This window comes from Oxyura jamaicensis, chromosome 4 (genome assembly GCF_011077185.1).
Source record: "Oxyura jamaicensis isolate SHBP4307 breed ruddy duck chromosome 4, BPBGC_Ojam_1.0, whole genome shotgun sequence".
Classification (NCBI taxonomy): Eukaryota; Metazoa; Chordata; class Aves; order Anseriformes; family Anatidae; genus Oxyura; species Oxyura jamaicensis.
In genome coordinates this window covers 13544927-13558097 of record NC_048896.1, presented here as the reverse complement: position 1 = coordinate 13558097, position 13171 = coordinate 13544927, and the positions used below count along the sequence as shown (strand labels likewise).

The following is a 13171-nucleotide window of genomic DNA, read 5'->3' as shown; positions in this document are numbered from 1 at the left end:
GACCTACTAGGGCGAGACGAGAGCTATGTACACGGCAATCCCTCCTGTGACTGCTGCGGCCTGCGTGTGCTGCGAGCGCTGGGCTTGCCTTCACAGTGCATTCCAGCACCAAAGCCCTGATGGGACAAGGCTTTGCTGCGGTGCCCAGTGCCATGGTGACCTGATCAAGCAGCTCCTGCAGCTGGACAGTCGTCACTGTCCTGGTCACAGGAGCCATACCCGGCGCTGGTGCAGGCACGCACGGCTTGGTGACCTGCAGCAGCACCCCAACACCTGCCCGTGGCTCCCAAACGAAGCGTATCTGTCTCACCAAGTTTACAGCTGCTTTTGGAGCTGAGCACTGGTGGTCAGGAGCCCCACCGTTTGTATTCTCCTGCTCCTTGCTCTTAAAGGTGCCCTCCCTCCAGGACAGGCACGTCTGGGGCTTGTGGCCACTCAGAGCCCCAGGGCTCTCTTCAGTGGTGGCCGTACCACCAGGAGATCCCAGCTCAGCCCCATGGAAACCCCAATCCACGAGGTGTCCTCCAGAGCCATCCGCCCCTGGTGGGACTATCCCGGGCCCCACGGGGCCCCGACCTCACCCGTCTGTGCTCCGACGGCGCCGTCCCCGCTCCGCCTGCACTCGGGTTGCCAAGCTAAGGTTGTCCTTGCCTCTGGGAGCCGGCGGTCAGGGCAGCTGCATTTCAGGCAGGTCCTGTAGGTTGCAGGCCTGGCCCTGTGCGTGGCGGCTCTGCGGCTGCGGGTGCAGGAAGTAGCCCAGGGGGTTCTGCTGCGGGACGTGGGCCGGCTGGAAAACACGTGGGCTTGCGCCCCCCGGCACTGCCTCAGGACTTTGCATCTGTGGGGAGACATGAAGGCAAATCAGGCCTGCCCCATGCCCAGCCATGCCGTGCCTTGCTGCTGAAGCTCCTGCACAGAAGTACCAGAAGGTGACCCTAAATGCAGCCCTGCAGCACGACTTCCAGCTGTATTTCTTCCTCCTGCTCTGCGTGCTACCATCTTTGCCAGGAGGACAGTAGCTTACTTCTGCCAACCCAGCAAGTCTTGGAGAGTGTATTGCTCATTAATAATTAGTTTCAACAGCCCCTCTCCTTGGCAGCATCGTTAACTTGGCACGCACTGATGGAAAACGTGCATTGAAAAACCCAATTCTTCCATAGAGGTTTGTGTTGGGAAACAATCATTTACTGAAGGAAGTAACTGCAGCTTATTAAGAAAAAATAAACTTCCTATGCTGAGAAATAACAGCAGGAGGCACGTTGTCATGCCAAGCCAGGTCTGATTAGTCGTAAGCCCCATTTCTTCTTCTAAAAAAAAAAACAAAAAACCTCAGCCCCCAACCCCAGCCCTGTGCACACCTACAGAGCTGCTCCAGCTCCCTCACCTGAAGGTAGAGACGGTGCTGCTGAACCTGCTGCTGCGGCCACTGGTGGAGGTGAACTGGGGCGCTGGTCTGGTGGGAGGTGAAGCTGGTGTGGGGGATCACCACGGATGGGGAGAACACGGGCGAGGGGGCGGGGGGGCGGACTGTGCTGCAGGTGATGGGCTGCATCTGCACGGGGGGAGGCAAGGTTTGCTGCTCCGCCACGAATCTGTCATGAGGAGGAAAACACAGCGTAAGACACCAACCCCAGAGCCACCACCGTGGGCAGCCCCGGTGCTGCAGAAATCAGGCTGCAGCAGGGTTTGTCACACCGTGCAAAACCTGCCATGAACGTCCCCTCCCCACCAAGCATGGTTATACGAGCGCCCTGCTACGATACTAAGCAAGGACTCACTTTCCCTGCTGCCTGCTGGTGCTGCTCAGCGCGGCCTGAGAGCTGCTGTTGGCGGCGGGCATCATGGCTTGGATGGACTGGTCCAGCAGCATTCTGCAGTGGAGGAAAAGAGAAGCCAGTTAGGGCAGGGACGGATCAAACTGCTGACCACCAGGCTCTAGAAAAAAGCCCCTTAAGACCTCTCAAAAAGCATGCAAAGCACCACTGATTCTCCCTGAAAAAAGACAATTGAAATAGGATGCTTATCGTCGCTTTGTGAACCATGGAGGTTAGCCAAAACCTGCCAAATCACGTGAAAAATACATTGTCACGTGAGAAATACATGAAAATGTATTATAGATGGTGAGACTCTAGGCAGCCTGGTTTCTCTTTTTCCTTTACACAATGTTTTGCAGTGGCTGGATCCCCTAGACAATGTCTGCAGATACCTCCCTTGAAAGGCAGTAGTATAGTCTGGGGCAGTTTCCAGCTTTGTATAAGAGAGTAACGTTTTTGCCATAGCACTCATCTTGGCTGGAAAAAAAAGAGACCCTGGAGCTTCAGAGTGACCAAGACTCAGGTCTGGGAGGACAGGCCCAGCTCGTACCTGAGGCTCCTGTCCTGGCTGTAGTCGGACTGTGGCTGCCTTTCGCTCATGTCTGTCGGCATCTGTGCAGCCACGGTAATGGGATGTGCTTGTGAAAACACCATGGGGTTGTTGTAGAGGGGCATTGAAATGCTTGTCTGCCCTGGCAGACACGTTTGCTGGGCTTGGTTTCCTCTCATGAGGTGCTGCTGCTGCTGCGGTACCTGAAATGCAGATGTAAACACAGAGGTAAGATTTTAAAGCTCCCTGTTAAGCAGCTAAAGCAACTGCTTCAAGGATGCAGCTGGGAAAAAGACAATGAATTGTGGATGTTCTCCCTGAACAGAGATAGGAACTGCATGTCTGTGAGGACAAACACCCTGTGTGCATTTATTGCTCTGGCAGAGCAGGGGCTGGCAGCCTCTCCTGCTGTATCAGAGCACGTGGGCAGAGCAGGACATAGCTCGAGGGAGAACAGAGCAGCTTACAAAGGGAAGGGGAGTGCAAAGTCCCCAAGGAATGTTCCTCCTGCTTCCTCCATACCTGCATGGGTATTTCTGGGGCACCACAATCCTTTCCCAAGAAGATGGGGGCCAATCTCTTCTCTAGGGAGACTTTATAGCAGCCCTCCAGTACCTAAAGAGGACCTACAGGAAAGCTGGGGAGGGATCCTTTATCAGGGATTGTAATGATAGGACAATGGTCTCTAAGGTCCCTTCCAACTCAAACCATTCTGTGATTCTGATCTGTGCCGTGAATTTAGGTCTAATGATGCCAAACTTGTTTTTCAAAGCTGCCTTCCAAGAAATCTGGGCCAGAAAAAAAAAAAGCAAGAGCAAGAGCAGGACAGCGGGGGGGGGGGGTACCCCCACTTAATGCTAAGAGCCAGCAGGCACATGAATAAAAAGCCAGGCAGGGGATGGGGAAGGCAGCCAGGTACCTGGGAGGATGTGCCACAGGGCTCCCTGAGGAACTGGCGCGGTGAGGGCATGTGGGGGCCCCCATAGTGCTTGGTCCCCATCGGGCCTGGCTGGGGGGACTTCTTGGCGCTGGGCTGCCGGGGTGTCCCGGGTGGCGGCGGGGGTCTCCTGGGGCTCTGGTGCTGCACGTTGTTGAAGACCAAGGGAATCGGCTGCTGCATCAGCATCTTTAACAAGAAGAGGTGCATGAATTTGTCATGGGAAGAAAGATGAGAGCTCTTATATGGCAACTGCCACTAGATGGTGCTTCAGTTTTGCTACTAAAATTGGGGTTTCACAGCATTGTGGCAGCCGGCTGTGTAACACACAGCTCTAAGTTCAGTGGCAAAGTGAACAGTGGATAACAGAGTCACGTTAGCTTGTGCACAAATACTCTGAGCCACTACTGCTCCAGTCTGATCACGCCTGTCACATGCCACAGGGGTGGCACTAGGGGATTCAGCAGCATTAACCAGCCACTGAACTACCAAGCTCACCACGCATAGGGGACTTCTGATGGGCTTGACCACTTCCTTGCGACTGTTTTTCTAAACCATGTGAATATTTAAACAGACAGTGATGCAAGCTACTGCTCAGGAGACACCTCTCCGACCACCTGAGACTATACTACCAATTTATCCAGAGCTCATTTCTAAATGCTTTTGCCATAGCCATCATTGTCACTGATCTGCATGAACAGCACCCTGTTTGTGGGCTGGGAACGGCATGGGCAGCAGGTACCTGCAGGTTGGAGTCCTGCACCAGCTGGAGCTGCTCCTTGATGACATGGAGCTCCTCTTGCTGTGTCTTGATGTCCGCCTGCAGTATGCGAGTCCTCTCCTCCAGCTGCTCTTTTAGCTGGTGCATCATCCCCAGCTGGGCTGGGAAGTGGTACACTGGCTGTGGGGAGTGGAGAACAAGTCACAGGTAGGACCGGTCCCACTATGAACACTCGTAATGATGCTGCTTCCAGAAAAGCAAATTCCTTGGTACAAGGCGGGCAGGTTACTGAAGTAACTGTCTGGTTATTATTTATAAATATTATTTATATCCACATTTATATGTGATTATGTATAATTACTTTTATACATAACTCCCATTTATGTATATATTTATTTATTTATTTATTTATTTATTTTTCTCCTGGCCTATCTCAGACATCCTGTGCCACCCTCTTCCTCTACCAGGGCAATAACACTCCGTAGTGTTTTATCAGCCTGTGCCAGCTGCTAACAATACAGAGATGAGTCTTTAGCAGCCCCCAGCAGTTCGACAAGTCTAAGCCTTCCCTTAAACTGTCATCATGGTGTCCTAGCTTGTGCTGGGAGCAGGGACAGCAACGCAGGGCCCAGCCTGACAAGCCCCAGCACAAACCCTTCGCCCCCTGCCCAGCACAGGGGCAGGACACCAGAGGGTATCCAGCAGAAGCAAACACGTACCATCACGGCGTGCTGAGAGGGGACTGCCGGCTGAGCCACGGGATGCTGAGGGAGGTGTTCGCCGGTGGCTGGAGGAGTTGCTATAGCCTAGAAATGAAAACTCGGCCTTACTGCAGGCCCACAGCACCTCTAGCGCAGAGCTGGCGTGGTACCGCCTCATGCTGGCCACACAACTCTGGTGAGGAACAAGTGAGGGAAGTTTAAAAGCAGGAAGATTCATGTGGATGGCTGAGGGGAGGATGTGAGCTCCTGCATGCCCCCTGCAAAGTCTAGACCCTCAGCGTTTGGACAAAAGTAATTTCACATATACAAACCCCAAGAGAATTGGCTTTGTGCAGGGAGAAGGTGTTTGGCCTTGAGGAGCAATGAACCCCGAGACAGGAGGCGGCCGTGTTGCCTCCAGCAGCTCTGCTGGGCCCCAGGACACCCCATCCCTGGCCCCTCACATTCAGAGGTGGGGATCAGACCCCTCTGAGGGTGAGATCAAGGTCTGCCAGCTCTTTATTTTATTTTTTTTTAGCAGCACTGACCTGGGTACCTCCAGCCAACGCCAGCCGCAGGGCTGCCTTCTCCGGCACTGCCGGCCGGGTGGGAGTGCTGGTGTCAGTGTGCCGCATGGACGAGGTGGCTGGAAAAGAGACATTTTGTTGTGACACTGCAGTGGGGTGGCAGACCCATGCCTGGCTGTCCCCACTGAACCTGAGCTCCCCATGCAGACTAGCAGCTACCCAAGTGCTGTGGGACTGCATTCCCAAACCGCCCGCCCCTGGTCTCGTGGGTGACAGAGGACATGGCATATGGCACTTCAGTCCCTGATGCTGAGCACCCCTTGAACCAACTCAGTCCCTTCTGGTGGAAGTCTCCCACCCAACCCATGTATTTCGGAGGGTGCTCTGCCCCTCACCCCCCCGCCGTGCCAGGCACCTACAGGCAGAGTCGGAGAGCGCGGTGTGAGAGGAGCGGCGGGAGCTGTGGGACGACAGTGACACTCCTTCCTGGCTGCTGCCACACTGCCCCATGTCCAGGTAGCTGCTGTGGCTCTGCAAGAAGCCAAGCATGGGTCATCAGAGGGAAAATAACGGGCCTGGTGCTGGAGGGCCAGCAGAGCCGCACACCTCCACCCCGGGGAGGCGGCTGGGCTGCCCCTCAGCGGGCACCCGGATGCCTTCACCCTCCCTGCCCAGAGGGAAAAAGCCTAACCCAGCGAATATGAATGACATTGGAGGCATCACACCACATCAACAGATACCACTTGACAGATGGTTTATATAATGTGGCTGGTTCACCTGCAGGCTGTGGGTGACCACATCACCATGCCATCATCCTCCCCACACCTCCCTGGGAGCTCCCCAGTCCCCTCCAGAAGAGCAAGGAATGGGAGCATTCACTCTTTCTCTCCTCCTGCTGCCTTGCACCAGCAAACACAGCTTAATGTCTGCAGAAAAACATCTCAGCTGTCGTGTGAAGAGGATGGACACAGAAACGTGCTGTGGTGAGAGAGGAGGCAAGCTGGCCCTTGCTCCAGTGTGAAAGGTCCTGGGACAGCTTCTGCTATGCATCCCATATATGATTTCTTAAAAAAAAAAGGCATGATTTTCTATAAAATAATGGAATGATAATTCCACTTGGAGGTGCTTTTATTATTGGTCTTGTAAACTATTGAGAGGAAGAACTTAAAAAGAAATTGAAATGACCTTGTTAATTGGGCTGGTGTGTTGGGATGCCAGACTGATTTGAGCCACGGAAATTACTGCTCTGGTCAAAATCCTACACTTGATGCCATCCTGCCCAACGGTGCAAACAGAGCTGAAATCTGGAATAAGATACCAGTGTGTTGTTTTCCCTTCACTTCCAATCTTCATCTGAGTATTGATGACAAGCTGGTATTAACAAAAGAGGTGCATGCAAGGCAACTGCTGAATTTGTTGTTTTATGCCTGCACCAAGATGGGACAGCTTAGAGCCATGTAGTGTAAAAATTCTGTGTATCTGCTCGAGCCGTAACCCAGCGGAAGGCTTGGAAGGAGAGGGGAGGAAAGGAAAAGTAAGAGGTATTTTCCTAAGATCAGTAAGTGATAACTTTGTGGTTTAAAAGCCTATTTATTCAAACATGAAGAGACATTGTACCTTTATAGAAGAGGATGCCAGTTCAATTGATGACTCTTCAAGGCCAAGATCTCGCCTCCTTTCAGCTCGAACTTCTGCATAACTAACAAAAACAATGAAAAATTTCAAGTTTTTCAGTGTCGGGCCTCAGCTGTCCATGAAAAGAGATGCACTGGGTATTACTGCAGGGTACCTGCCACGCAGGTCATGATAGAGCTTTCCCATCAGGTCAGAAGCAGTGCACAGCTCACACACATGTGTGCACACTTATACACAAGGTGCTCATGGGACCATCAGGGTAAAGCCTTGCAATCTGTGAATAACCACATGCACTGAAGGTCCAGAGATCAGAAACAACAGGGCACTGTCATGTCCCACTCCACCCAAGCAGGACTGTGGAATTAATTGATCTCATCCTTCCAAGCACAGATGTAGACACCCCTTTGAAGATTTTGGCCCTGGATGCCCTCAGGCAACATCTGTCTAAAAGCAAAGCTCTGGGGGCGTACGCAGCACCATGCCTGCCACATCAGGGTTAAAATCCCTCACTCTGATGGGAGCTCTGCACACAAAATGCCGGCTGCCCAGCTGCAATGAGAGGTGGATGCCGGAATCCCCATGAATGTGCCTCTAAAGTCTGTATTTGCTTCCCTTACTATTTTTTTCATCTTAAATAATAAAATATTTACAGTAAACAACGCCACATGATTCACCACTGGGATAAATTGCAGAGGATATTCTAAAGACTCTGAGCGGCTGTGTTTTGTGGGCGCTGAAAGGTGTCAGAATTAAGGCTGCTGAAATACAAACAGACCACAACCTTTGTGGGGACAAGAGAAGATGCTGAGAAGAACTTAATTATACCAGTGTAAGCATTAAATTTTCCTTAAATCATGTTTTAAACCTAAGGTTCAATTAATGTGTGTGTTTCAATGATTTATTCTAAGCCTTAACTGTACAAGACAGAACTGTATTTCAAAATCTATTTGGGATTATCACTAGGCTTAAGAGGCACTGAGAGCAGAAGAAGAAACAAGTCCATGCACAATAAATTCAGAGCTTGAAGTGCAGCCCAATTGCCTGAAGGATGGCAGAAGCAACACAACTCAGAAGCAATTTTTCCATCTAACATTTGCTTAAAATAGCTCTTGACATGTAGTTTGTAGCAGCACTCTAACCACTGACACCTGTTTATCAGTGTAAGGTGTCCTCAGTCTGTTTCTGAACACAGCAAATACTCCCAGTTTACTTGTGCTTTTTCTTCGAGATGTTTGACAGAAGCACACAAAAAAAAATTGCAAATTGATTCCTGGAAGTAAAGAAAGATGTGCTGAGCCATACGTTTAATCAAGTTAATAGATCAAACCAGTATGTCGGCATTTTTTCAAGCCCTCCACTAGATATATCCCCATGTGATGACTGTTTTTGTAATGGTGGTGGTAACAAGGCAGCTCAGGGCCTTCCACCTGTGGCTGGCTCCAGCCCAGCTCCACAGCCGAGCCCAGAGCAGCATCCCATGGGAGGGGATCCTGGGCCACGCTGTGGGCAAGGAACTCGGCCAGCAGGTCAGCAGCTACCCTCTGGTCATGAATATTTAAAGCTCTGAACAAAGGGTTTTGTAGGAGATGTATGACCCCGTTTACACCCATAAAGCTTTCTGATTCCTTGTGATGCCTTGAGCTTCAGTTCCTTGTGATGCCATGTCATGTCATCGCTGGGGACAGAAGAGGAACACAACACTGATAGATGTGGCCAGTGGTGGCTTCCAGACCAGTTGCCAAAGAGTGGTGAGAACACATTATGTTTTTCCCCATATTTCCTGTCAGATTGTATTTAATTGCATACCATCTTAGTGTGTTAAGGTGCACAGCAAATATTTGGCTAGCACAAAACAGGACCAGGAGACATGATGGGTGTGTACACGGGACAGGTAGTGTAAAGTGCTTGGTGCTTGCTCCTACCTAACTACCAGGTGAGTGCAAACGATGAACTCGGGCTTGGAATTCCACTGGTGGTAGGTGATGTAGTAGTGTGTCTGCAGCCAGATCCACTGCTGGCCTTTGGTCAGGAACCTGTAGTAACACGACTTGCCTTTTCCAAACTGCATCACTGGTAAACAAAAAGAAAGCACTTTATGGCAAACAAACTACAGAAAGTTCATGGTATAAAAGACATTATAAAAAAAAAACAAAAACACTTGGTCCCATTCTCCCTTGCAGTTTGCTGCCCCACTAAGAAGGCTCTTGTGGCTTTACAAGCATGATGGGCACAAAACCTTGTACTGAGCTTTCATTTTTTTTTTTTTTTTTCCTGCTACTTATTTTCACAAGAATGCACTTTACTATTCTAAGATTGTTCTTGTAACTAGTAATTGGCATAACTATCTAACTGGTTTTATTCCTAGAACTAATTAGTGGGCTTCTCTGAAAGTAATAAGCACAGACAACATCATGTAAGCAAGGCACTGGCTTTTCAGAAGCACATGAAAATGCATTTCAGAGACAATGGGCTTGAAGTCAGGATCCTAATAATGGCACAAAACAATAAGATAGCGGAGTTTAGCAGTTTAACTGAGACTTTGCTTCTAAGAGCTCGCCTAAATACAATAGACCTAGTACGCATCATCAGGTTATGTTCAGAAAAATCACAGATGCTGTAATAAAACGGGAACATAATGAGGGGAACTACATTAAATAACCGTATTAATTGCTCCCAGACTGCTGTCAGTACAAAATGAAACATGCCCATTTAAACTACCCGTAATTAGTACAAAGTGAAATACGAGTGTGGTTTAAGCAAGCCCATTTCACTTCAGAGCGGGCAAGATGCCTGCCCACAGAGGCCAACCTGACAGATGGGAGCGTGTCCAGAACCCAGGCACTTCTACAAACCTGCACATCTCTACTTTTTTAACCGTTAGGGCTACCTTCTTCAGTGGTCCCATTAGCAGGGATAGGCTTCAGAAGAAACCCTTAAAGGTCTTCTGGCTAGCAGGCTGTGCTGGGGATCGCTCAGCGCCTGGTCCTGTCACAGATGTCCTGAAGCAACTTCTGGAAGTCACTTTACCAGCACCTTACCTTGCTTATCTGTACAGAAAGATTTAAAGATCCTTGCCTGTGGGTGTGCTACGCTGATGTTCTTTTATAATGTAAGAAGAGGGGATCAGTGGTGAGCAGAGATGTAAGCCACTAAATAGATTCACTCTCAATATTAGCATCTATGTCGAACTGCAAGCGTGTATTAGCAAAAAGACATCAGCTGGTTAAGTAGCTCACTCCTGCCTGAATGGCCCTTTTAACACACTAAAAAGTACCATTGTTATAAGCAAATAAAGTATTTATTTAGTATTCCCATCTATGCGTTTACTGCACCTGACCCAAGCCATGTCAGCCAGGCAGCCTGTGTCCCTGCTGCCCACTGGGTCACGGCGCTTCGCCTCGACCGTGCAGGGAAGCCAGCAGGAGGCAGAGCGTGGAAATCTGATATTCAGAGAAAGAATGTTTTTCTCAGTTCTCTGCTAGGTCCTTTAGCATCTCACATGTGTATATGGTAGAGGGGCAGTGGGGGTTTGCAACTCAGCATTGGAGTAGTGCTGGGGGTCACGGAGCTCCTTGGTGTCCCAGCATCATGCTGCCAGCACTGCAGAGCAGTTTCAGCACCTCCTCTTCCCCACTTTCTGGGGTAGATTCATTTCCTCGTGGCAAAACACTCTCCTTCCAGAGATGGCAGACTGTCAAACAGAGCACCTTTGCCCAACAGAAAACCTGTAAGCAGTATTTTCTGGACAAATACCTGATTACCAAGATGCATTTTAAAGAGCGTGTAATTAGATTTTATTTCTTGGCATTGCAAACCAGCTAAGGGACAGACTTTATTCCAGTTCAGTATCTTAGTCTAAAGTGTATGTAACAAAATGGAAAAAATACAGTCTTTGGAAAAAAGCACCTCCACAGGACCTGGATCCTCGTGGGCTCTCACAGGCCACTTCACTGTGATCACACATCAGCCAGAGCTGGACGAATTTTCACAATGATGCAACGCTGAGAAAAATCTGGGCTGAAAGCCCCCAGACTTCTTTCTGTGCCTGCAGATGTTCCTGGTGCAAAGACAAGGCTCCTTGCCCTGCTACCAGCCCAGCGTGGCCCTGCAGCCCAGATGGGCTGTGAGGCTCTGCTGCCCTGGGCAGGTGGGAGTTACGTGCTCAGGTCCTGTTGGCCTACAGAAAGTCCCCAGGAACGGTGACAATCAGCAACATCCCAGAGGGCAGGGCTGCCCTCACAAATGGGGAGCAGGGGGTAGGAAGATCTGTTCATCTAATTTCACTCTCACACAACATGAGTTCAACCCGTGTATCTGCCAGTTTGGGAAAGCTGCAGAAATAGTTGCTGTCCCGACTGAATTCTGCAGGGACAGCCTCCCAGATGGCTAAGGCCATCTTTCCTTCATGGGAAGAGGGCATCCCCTCCCTCCCAGACAGAGATGCCTTTTGCAGTGACAGTGGAAGTCTGACAGTGACACAAGAGATCACAGACAGGCATACGGCGGAGGGAGAGGAACTTACAGTGTTCATGGCACCTAGCGAGAAGCTCCAGGTCATCTGCGTGGTAGTAGTCGTACCCTGACGTTCCCAGAACCTCAAAGGGTAAGTATCCTATGATAGGTGGAGCCCTAGGAGGGAAGCAGAGGGCAGGCGGTAAGCACCAACCTGACACTGTGACACCATGGCCAACATGCTGTGATGGATGCCAGCGGCCAAAACCATCTCATACATCCTTTCGGGAGTGCATTTTCACTGTGATGCACTGCCATATATAAGAGAAAAAAAGAAAAACAGAGAGGGAGAGGCAAAAACTGAGAAAATGAAAAGGTGTGTGTTTACTGGTTCATAGCCTATTCATTATGTGGGTGTAGAGAAGGCATGTGCGTACGCAAGTGACTCAATTCATTAAGCACGCTTGTGAGACATGGCTTGAGATACACTACAGGTGTTCATGTGCATAATAACTCGGAGCTTGAGTAAAATTACCCAGTAGGTTGGCTATGTCATCTGGGTAGTGAACGTTGAGGGAAAAGTAAGTGGGAAGCTGCAATGTGTGTCAGGGCCAGCTTGAGGAAAAGAGAAAGTAATTGTTCTCCTGGAAAAGCTTGGGGAATTGCAACCTGCAAAAATGTTTCTATGTGGGTAGCAACAAGAATAGGTATGGGGCTGATTCTGAGGACTGTTATTTCTATGGCAGGTAGAGCAGAAATCAAGGAAGTATTTAGACAAGCACATTGAATAGACACCAGACTATTCTGCTGTCAATTCTAGATGTTTTATTTTCTAGGCAAAACCTGGTATGTTTTTTTTTTTTTTTAATTTTTTTTAAGCAGGTGTCCTGGCAAGTCTGAGCTTGTACACAGTCTCCACTGGAATATGCTAGTTTATGACTATGAAACAGCACTAAAATGCGAGGTGAAAAACACTGCTTTTACCTCTAGCCCCTATAGCAGCATGCGGAGGCACAGGTACACCCCCCCCACACACACTGCCTCAAGCATGACAGGTACTTGGCGAGTCAGGATTTGACCATGCTGAGCTCATTTAGCTTTTTGCTCCACCCGTGTTGGCTGCTGGATGTGCTGACAGCAGGAGGCTCGCCTGGCAAGTTCAGCACTTCCTCGGGAAATGTCAGCAGGACAGCTAACGCTTCAGGCCTGGGGCGGGTTGGAGGTGGCACTGCCCACTGAACAAGTGACCCTCTGCAGGAAGATGAATGCCACAAAGTGGCCAAGACGGTGAGCAAAAAAATAAGTGTAAGTACATTTTGGTTTGGACAGAGATATTCAGTCTTCTGGTATTAACATGGGAAGTTCTCCTGTTTTGGTTGAATGACCCAGTTCCACCTTCGTACCCTGGAGAGATGATGTGGGCATAGATTATTCAACTACAGAGGGCCAGAAGAGGTCTGTAACCTCTCCCTTACCAGCTTTGTTCTTTTCTCATCGTGCAGGGAGGCTCTAAGTCCTGCCTGTGCCTCCTCAAGGGCTCAGCAGGAGCTCCTGAGTCTGAGCAATCTGCTAGACCTTGCCCAGCACAAGGGAGGAACCAGGCCTCCACACTCTGAGGGCAGATCTCTGGAAGCAGAGCCCAGTTAGCACACTGTGGTCTCTGCCACAATGCAGCCCTATTTATCCAAATGCCTCCTCAGAGAGCACTGTGTTCCCTTTCCCCATGTGACACAGATTTCTGTTAATGATGATAATACGTGTATTTATTAAAGTGTCTTTCCTTACCATCTCCTTGGTAGCTTGGCCAGTGTCTCTTGGCTCTTTAATGACATGC

The 13171-nt window shown here is 49.8% G+C and overlaps 1 protein-coding gene across 5 annotated transcripts in view; it reads right to left on the bottom strand.

Annotated features, from left to right (window-relative positions):
• Positions 1–249: 249 nt before the first annotated feature.
• PASD1 (PAS domain containing repressor 1) overlaps positions 250–13171 on the bottom strand; it is an 86262-nt gene continuing 73340 nt past the window's right edge. For 4 of the 5 annotated variants that reach the window (XM_035324072.1, XM_035324070.1, XM_035324071.1 and 1 more), the window contains 12 exons: positions 11408–11514; positions 8808–8955; positions 6868–6949; positions 5670–5781; positions 5272–5369; positions 4742–4828; positions 4044–4202; positions 3284–3490; positions 2365–2567; positions 1779–1871; positions 1385–1592; positions 668–838 (listed from right to left, as the gene is read on the bottom strand). In XM_035324072.1, coding sequence (XP_035179963.1) covers positions 668–838; positions 1385–1592; positions 1779–1871; positions 2365–2567; positions 3284–3490; positions 4044–4202; positions 4742–4828; positions 5272–5369; positions 5670–5781; positions 6868–6949; positions 8808–8955; positions 11408–11514 — 1675 coding nt within the window. Of the gene's footprint in view, positions 839–1384; positions 1593–1778; positions 1872–2364; positions 2568–3283; positions 3491–4043; positions 4203–4741; positions 4829–5271; positions 5370–5669; positions 5782–6867; positions 6950–8807; positions 8956–11407; positions 11515–13171 lie in introns of all 5 variants that reach the window. The other variant, XM_035324073.1, reaches the window with a different exon arrangement.